General features: G+C 36.7%; 2 protein-coding genes across 2 annotated transcripts; both read left to right on the top strand.

Moving 5' to 3' along the window:
• Positions 1-4,728: 4,728 nt before the first annotated feature.
• Positions 4,729-6,228, top strand: LOC120334134 (small ribosomal subunit protein uS15m-like). The gene has a single exon (XM_039401585.2). The coding sequence runs from the start codon at positions 4,815-4,817 to the stop codon at positions 5,529-5,531; it is 717 nt and encodes a 238-aa protein (XP_039257519.2). The 5' UTR covers positions 4,729-4,814; the 3' UTR covers positions 5,532-6,228.
• Positions 6,135-7,562, top strand: LOC120334133 (nuclear migration protein nudC-like). Its single transcript, XM_039401584.2, has one exon. The coding sequence runs from the start codon at positions 6,260-6,262 to the stop codon at positions 7,268-7,270; it is 1,011 nt and encodes a 336-aa protein (XP_039257518.2). The 5' UTR covers positions 6,135-6,259; the 3' UTR covers positions 7,271-7,562.
• The last annotated feature ends 1,411 nt before the right edge of the window (positions 7,563-8,973 follow it).

The raw sequence follows: 8,973 nt of genomic DNA on the forward strand, positions 1-8,973 counted from the left end.
ATAAGATGGAAGGTTTTGCCAAGAAGATGTGGTACGTGTTCACTCACCTAAAATAATTGAAATATTTCACACACGCTCACACGCACCCACACACACAACCATATAGAAGTTATTAAGTAAAGGGAACATGAAAAATTACATACTGGTAGTTAATAAAAAATAAATAAATAAAAATTACTTGCCACACCATATTAATAAATTTATCATGATTGCCACTGCCAAATTGATCAATTTTATAAATGGGAGTGAACAGTAAAGATAAACTTTTATAAAAAAATATATTGTCAAGCTGATTATAGATGGAGTCAAATGCCAAAATGCCCAACCAAAGTTGCCAGAATTGGGTGCATGAAGAGGTGGGCTAGACCACTTCATTGCCCAAACTAGAGCCTATTATTGCCAAATTGTAGTCCAGATTGCAATAAGTATTTAAATCTATCAGTAACTTTATAAGTATGAGTAATTATAATTAATTAAGGTAGAAAGACAGGGTATAGGAATATGTTGGTTGCTAAGGTTATAAGGTTTTTTTTTTCATTCTTAGATATTGACTTCTGCAAGGATAAAGGAATTAGGAATAAAGGAATTAGTATTGTTATTTCACAGGATCATTTCTTCATTTAATTATTATGGCGTAATAGGTTCAAGTTTATCGTGGATGAGACATCAGCCTGCGAATTTTGTTGTTGTAGACACCATTTATATTCAATAAACTAGCCATTGTATTGATCATCACAGAACGACCTGAAAAACAGAAAACAAATCTGCGAGTAGGATATTCAAGGGTTACATATTTGGAAACAGCACTACCCTACACTTTTGTTTAGAATTAATTATTATTTCGAGTAGATATTGATTATTAGTTATCTATCTATAAAACGCTAGTTCAAAGACCAGAGTTGAAATATGGTTGGGACACAGGGTGAATTCCTCGCAAACCATGCAGAAACTCTCAAACCACACTGACCATTCGTATGTTGGCCTTCACATCAACTTCACAGCAGAACCTCAACCTAGGATAAAATTTTGTATACACACAAAACAAATCATAGAATACCACAACAAATTAAAATGAAGGGGAGAATCCAATATATCTCCACTGGTCGCCTAATTACAATAATAGGTACAGGAGCTAAACTATACGGTCTACAACCCTCATAAGGTATCACACCACCCATATAGAAACAAAGATCATGCATGTGTAATGTCAAAAATCCAACGTTAAGCAAAAAGGGAACATGCGCATGCAGATGTCAGAGTGTAAACAGCCATTTGAAAAATAAATAAATAAAATAATTTGCTGTGCATGCTACAGAACCCGACACACCAACAATAGATGTAGAACAGGTGGAGAGAGATTAACTGCCGGCTCAACAACAATCAGCAGCTGCAGGAGCAATAGCAATATTGTAGCTGTTTAATATTTTCATGAAAATAAGTATGTGCAAGTGAAGAGTGTCCCAACTTTCTATCATGGTCATTCATGAAGGTTCAATATTTTTTGTGTCCGAGCTATCAAAACGTTGTAGCTAATTTCATACGAAAGAGTATATATATCAGTGTGGTTATGGGAAAATAACTTTTAATATTTGGATACCAAGTACGACTTAACTTGTTTCTGAAATGATTTTTTGGATTTTAATGACTTCAAATTCAAGGGGAGAGAGTTCCATAGCTTAGGTCCATTATAGCATAGGGCATGCTGGCTCACAGATTTACTCATAAACGGTATAAATAAATTGGAATTACTTCTTCGATTGGAGGTGGTTTTGGTTAGTATGTCGTCAAAGCAGTTTGACAATGAGTTGTCATGAAAATCATAAACTAATGATAATACTTCAAATTTCATTATGTCTTCAACCTTGAGTATATTTAGCGATTTATAGAAATGATTTACGCTTTCACGTTTACTTTTCCTAAAGACAATTCTTAAAAAATTATTACAAATGCTTTGCAATTTCGAGACAAGTGTTTTATTACCATGGAGCCAGACTGAGCTACAATATCGGATATGACTTAGTAGTAGAGATTGAAACATTGCTAGTAAAGCTGATTGATTAACGCACTGGGATACTTTAGCAGCAACTGCCAAGTTCCTTTTTGTTTCACCAATAACATGCAACATTTGTGATTTCCATGATAGATTTTCATCAAAGATAACTCCTAGAAATTTTATTTCTTTCACTCTTTCAATTTCATTGTCATTGAGCAGTAGTGGTTTTGAACTACTCACACTTTTATGCTTGCTTGGGTGGAATAATACAAATTTAGTTTTGTTAGCATTAAGAGATAATTTGTTAACCAACATCTAGCTATGAATGTTGGTTAGTTCTTGGTTTGCAACTGTGAGTAGATCTTCAAGGTTTTTCCCATGAAGAATCAAGTCAGTGTCATCAGCAAACATGATCGACTCAGAGGATTTCAGACACCTGGACATGTCATTAATGTAAGCTAGAAAAAATAATGGGCCAAGTAAAGATCCTTGTGGAACTCCGTGCTTCATGACACAAATATTTGTAGAGAATGAGTTGTCATATTGCACAATTTGTTTCCTGTCTTGCAGGTAGCTCCTGATCCAATTGAATGGGACGCCTCTAATTCCATAGTGATAGAGCTTACTTAAAAGGATGGAATGGTCAATGGTGTCGAAAGCTTTTGAAATATCAAGAAATATTCCAATTGCATGTTGTTTGCTTTCAAAGGCCTTGGTCAGTTTGTGTACCAAAACATTAGCAGCCATAGCAGTGGAGTGATGCTTGCGGAAACCAAATTGATGAGAGTGGAAAACATTGTTAGTTTCAAAGAAGTTTGACATTCTACTATACATTATTTTCTCAAGAATCTTAGAAAATGATGGTAAAAGACTAATAGGTCTATAATTTCCAAGATCTGAAACACTACCCTTTTTAAATAGAGGAAGAACTTTAGATGTCTTGAAGCTTTCAATGAATAACCCACTAGATAGTGAAAGATTAAATATATATGTCAGGATGTCAATGATATGTTCTGGAACGTGTTTCAATACTTTGAATGGAATACCGTCAATTCCAAAACTTGACTTGGGCTTCATTTCGCGTATAATATTTTTTATTTCTAATGATGTAGTTGGCCTTAAAAACATGGATGAGGATTCTTGCTTTCCAAGATATGAAATGTAATTTTTGTCACAGCCAGCTGGTTGTGGCATACAGTCGAGCAGGGTTTGTGCCACTTGGGAAAAGTGTTCATTAAATTTATTTGCAATTTGTGTATTACTGCAATCGAGTCCAATCAAAGGACAAGAACCTGTTTTATTTTTACCAATAAGTTCATTAATTGTTTTCCATACTGCCTTGATGTTACCTTTGTGAGAGGCAAATTTAGATTTGATGGATATGTGGTAACATCGTTTTTTGAATGCAATGCGTAATTTTTTATAATTCGCTTATTCAATTAATAAAAACGGCATGGCAATGTAATGAGAGGGACGAATAAAATTTCTCTGATTTGCGCAATATTGTTTTTACGGTCTGTGGCCAACCGGAAGAAACTCCATACACCACCAAACAGCTTTGCCAATGCATCATGCTGGCAGCGATTTCGAAAATCGACGTTTCGTGGTCTGTTCAGCACATAGGATAGGATAGGATAGGATTTACATATTTATCCCGGGGGAGAGGAAAGCCGACAAGACGGCTTATCCATATGGCGAACCACGGCCTCTCGTCCGGTTACCATTCCAAGTCGGGTATGGGATTAGTTTTACTGTATTGTTTGTTTTCGGAAGCATGGACTTGGTGGTGGAGGAAGCCGTAACCGACCAGCGGTTACGTGAACCACCCAACGACGGCGAGGAGTCCAGCAATCCTCTCGCACATAACCATCCCTGCATGGGATTCGAACCTGCGAACCCACGCAGAGTAATTAGAGGTGCGGTGGCGAGCGTATTCCTAACGCTTAGCCCGTTGAGCCACACCGCCGCGCCACATTACAGCATTAAGGTGTATCCAGCACTTTCTTTCTTTTATTTATTTTAAATTTATTATTTGTTCATAATCAAAATGTTTTGCATACTAATAATGATGTTGGGGTTGATATTTACCGAAATTTCCAATGTGTGGATAAGTACCGGCGGTGTACTGCTGGCGCGGCGGTGTGGCTCAACGGGCTAAGCGTTAGGAATACGCTCGCCACCGCACCTCTAATTGCTCTGCGTGGGTTCGCAGGTTCGAATCCCATGCAGGGATGGTTATGTGCGAGAGGATTGCTGGACTCCTCGCCGTCGTTGGGTGGTTCACGTAACCGCTGGTCGGTTACGGCTTCCTCCACCACCAAGTCCATGTTCCGAAAAACAAACAATACAGTAAAGACTAATCCCATACCGGTACCCGACTTGGAATGGTAACCGGACGAGAGGCCGTGGTTCGCCATATGGATAAGCCGTCTTATCGGCTTTCCTCTCCCCCGGGATAAATATGTAAATCCTATCCTATCCTACCGGTACCGCACCGGTTGAGTGAAAAAATTTTGAAGGTTTACTGGGGTCTCCCTAAAACCAGGCACTTGCGAATCCTGGAACTTTGATATATTTTTTATTTTTACTGTACGGTACCGGTCCTGAAATTTAACCGTTCCGCAAGCCAACAAGCAAAAAAAGGGTGAAAACCACTGGTCTAGGTGGCCATACAGCCATATTTTGCGGCGGAGAAACTAAAATGATTGATTGATTGAAAAATATACTGGTAGGTGTTTTGTTTGTGTTTTACAAATTATTTTCTGATTTTTTCAATGCAGTGTTGTGCTAGATCAGGTGACAGTTTAACAGCCTAATAACCATGTTACAGTCATTAAGAGTGACGGTTACTAATCAGATTCCTCTGACTATTCTCAAAGTCACAACAAATTCATGCATTTCATGTCGAACCAGGCGTTCAGCAAAACAAGTTAATAACGATATTCCAGAAGAAAGAAGACGCATAAGTCAACTTGATGACTTGGATGAGACAATGCTACGGCCACAATATAGACATATCGAAGCACTGAAAACCGCCCCGGAAAATGTGCGTAAAATTTTTACCCTAGAGTTTGGTACAAAAGAGGAAAAGTTGGAATCAAAATTTCTTCAATATGGTGAACAATTGCAAAGACACAAATATGACTTTGATTCGCTTGAAATGGAAATCGCTGGTCTAACCATCACAATTCGTAAAGACCAAGAGGAGTATGTGAAACGAGAATATTTAAGTGGATATCTTGAAAAAAAATTACAAAGAAAAAGAAAACTCAGGAACGACTTGTTGCTAAAACTGAGACAAATGAATTTTGAACGATATTGTCTTGTTGTAAAAGTTTTAGATATAAATCTAATACATTGGCCTGATTATGATGTTAAATTAACGAAGCGTGCTGAGGAAACCATGGATATGAAATTCCGGACTTTCGCTGAAATCGAGCGGGAAAAGCATGAAAGTGCTAAACGCAGAGATGAAGTAGCAAAACTCCAAGCAAAATTTGAAGAGAAAATTAAATCAGGAGAATTAGTTATACCATGATATACCTACTCTTGTAATCCTTGGTTAATCATAAATCAACCACTTCCTGGCTTTAAAGACATGATAGAGTTTTATTCAACTTTGAGCCATTCATTAACTTTAGGTGGAGTAGAATAGGAAAATTTGAGCTCAGGTTATGGATTAAAAATTTTAACTCAGACTCCAGCTATACTTTCCAAAACATAATTGCTTGACCTCTGCTTTCTGACCCTAATATTCAGTTTAAGAAACTATTCAAGTGATCCGACCTCTGCTTTCTGACCCTAATATTCAGTTTAAGAAACTATTCAAGTGATCCGATTACAATAATTGGTGTAATAAAGATGAGATAATTGAAACAATAATAATGTTGTTTGTGGTATTTTCACATTGTCAAGTTGCACTGGGTGTGCTGGATGTCTTCGTAATATGAAATATGTAATTCTCCATTTATTTGAAAAATGCAAAACTGTTAGTTCATTATCTATTTGACATTCTATGTTAGAGACTTCATGCCTCCATCATTCAAGCGGTCAATGCCTAGAGGTTTGACCAGAAATAGTGCAGTCTTTTTAAACTCAATAAACATAAAATTTATTTTAATTTTTTAGATAAATATTTAGCCCCTTTACAACTGATGAATATTGGTTCATCACCTTTGAATTGCTTCTCTGGCTTTCTTATTTTTCTAATATGATTCGTTTCTTAATATTTCAGACTTATTAAAGAGTAAAATTTTAAAAAACACTATGGCACAACTCACCAAACAAGAAGAAGATTGGGATGGTTTGTTAATGCACATTGCAACACAGCACCAAGGTGGTGTTCACCAACTACTAGACACATTTTTTGCGTTTTTGAGACGAAAAACAGACTTTTTTGTCGGAGGAGAGCCAGGAGATGCGGAGAAAGCTGTAATCACTGCGATGGAGAGACAACAAAAAATAGCACTCAGTAACAAAACGAAAAAGGAAGAAAAAAAAGTGAAAGAACTGAAAAGGAAAGAAGAGGAAGAAAAAAAGAAGCAAAGACAAAAGGAAATAGAGGAAAGCAAAATAGTTGAAGTTACGGAAGAAGAAGCACGACAAATACAAGAATCAGCGAAGAAAAAAGAAAAGGAGAATTCAGTAAATGTCAATAGTAAAATGGAAAACGGGGACTCTGCTGAAAAAGAGGTAAAAGAAGAAACCAAGAAAGACAATGAAGAAGAAGAAGAGGATGAAGCTGATAAAGGAAAACTTCGACCGAACGCTGGCAATGGTGCTGATTTACCAAATTATTCTTGGACACAGAGTTTACAAGAGTTGGAACTAAAAGTGCCATTCAATGTGAATTTTCCTGTGCGATCGAAAGATGTTGTTTGTGAAATCGAACGCAAACATTTGAAAGTTGGTCTAAAAGGTCATCCTCCTATCATTGATGGCGAATCGTATGCGGAAATTAAAGTTGATGAATCATATTGGACAATAACAGACAGAAAAGCACTCCTTGTTAATATTGAAAAAGTTGATAAGATGAGCTGGTGGAGTCGACTTGTGACCTCTGACCCTGAAATCAATACACGAAAAGTCAACCCTGAGAATTCCAAGTTGAGTGATCTTGATGGGGAAACAAGAGGAATGGTAGAAAAGATGATGTTCGATCAACGTCAAAAAGAAATGGGTCTTCCGACATCGGAAGAACAAAAGAAGCAAGACATGTTGAAAAAATTTATGGCGCAACATCCGGAAATGGACTTTTCGAAAGCTAAATTTTCATGATTTAACCCTAAATCCATATGATGAACCTGGTATCCTCATAAATGCAACAGATGGTTAGATAACCCTAATCATATTCACATGAAATTTGTGATTTATACTTTGCAATGTATTATTTTGTAACTGTATGATATTTTACATTCCATTGTTGAATGAATAATCATACATAATCTGTAATTTAATTGCACAAATGCTGTCAAACTGAATATGATAGAACTGTTGCATATGTTGATGATTGGTCTCAAGTTTTGAGAGAATGAAAAGTTTGTTATTAAATGCTTCATTTTTTTATTCACATTTTTCTGGTCATTCTTCTTACTACTGCGGGTTAATTCAGAATTTTTAACTGTATATCAAGTGGAAATGTTGAGTTTTCAGACATATGACAATTTCAATGCCGTCAATGGGTTTTTGTTTGTTTGGATAAAGTAGTCCAAGACAGGTAAATTCATTTTAAACTGCAATGTGAGTGCACCAATAACGACGAGAAGTCGATCACATTCAACCTTTGTAATATTAGAGTAGTTTAAATTAAGAGCCCTAGGAGAAGTATTTTAAGATTAAGTGCCATTGGTTATTTCTAATAAAATTTTAGTATACACAAATGACATATTACAGCTACTTGGAAGTTCATCAAATTATACTCCGATGCAGGTGTTACTAGGATATTGGGTGTAGTTTAGTACCACGTGTACTTCAGATCGTGCCACAACCATTTTTGTTTGTTATTCCTAACCCCACCTGACTACGTCATCCGAAAATTACGTCACTACGATTTCACGATACGATAGAGCTTGCCAAAGTATCGCTGACTTACAATCGCCACAAATGGAATCTGCGCCGACGATAACGAATTATCTCATATCGGGGTCGATACGACGAGAGAAATAGATGGTCATCGGCTCGTTTTGGACGATAATCCGTATATTTTTGCGGGCCCTAGTATGTCGCAGTGACGTAATGTGGTACTTAACTACACCAGACCAAACCCAGACGTGTACGAACCGTTGAATTACAGGTTTTCCATTTTTCTTATTCAGTTCGGATCGATATGTGGACGTTAAGTTAGCACAAGGATGCTTGAACGCAGGAATTAGGATGACGAAGATCCTGTTTTGTTTGCACAAATTAGACTATAACATAAACGGAAGAATACAGATATCTTGTGGAGAGAAGTTTTTTGAGTTATTTTTGATTATACTCAGATGATGTTGTTTTATCATCGCATTTTTGTTACACTTCCGTCTCATTTCTTCATTCCTTGTAGCCAGTTTATCGCTCCGGTTGTATTGTATGTGTGACTGCCCGATGGAGACAGAAGACTACACCTCTAGTCCACCTCCATGTACAATTAGAATATCGCTCAACGGAAGGTGCGACAAAACATCTCAGCTGTCTGACACCTCGTAAAACAGTTGTCGAAATGTTACTTCGTGCTAAATGGAATCGCAGGTAAGGAGCGAGAAGACTATCTTAAATAATAAAGTATCTCGTGTTCAGAATATTATTCACATGTGTGTGTCTTGTGAGTAAGAAGTCTAATAAGCGTCGTAAAATGTACTAGGATTTGTTGCGAAATATTTTTAGCAATACCAGAAAGGGCAGTCCTCTTCAAACGCGACAGGAACTATGTATATAAAAAAGTCGAAAACAGCATAAAAATATTTCTTTAGCTTCATGATATCATTAATCTATTATTCATTTTA

The sequence above is a fragment of the Styela clava genome, chromosome 15 (assembly GCF_964204865.1).
Source record: "Styela clava chromosome 15, kaStyClav1.hap1.2, whole genome shotgun sequence".
Lineage (NCBI taxonomy): Eukaryota > Metazoa > Chordata > Ascidiacea > Stolidobranchia > Styelidae > Styela > Styela clava.

Excerpts from the sequence above, each read along its gene's own strand:
- LOC120334134 (XM_039401585.2), top strand. The coding sequence starts at position 4,815 with ATGTTACAGTCATTAAGAGTGACGGTTACTAATCAGATTCCTCTGACT.
- LOC120334133 (XM_039401584.2), top strand. The coding sequence starts at position 6,260 with ATGGCACAACTCACCAAACAAGAAGAAGATTGGGATGGTTTGTTAATG.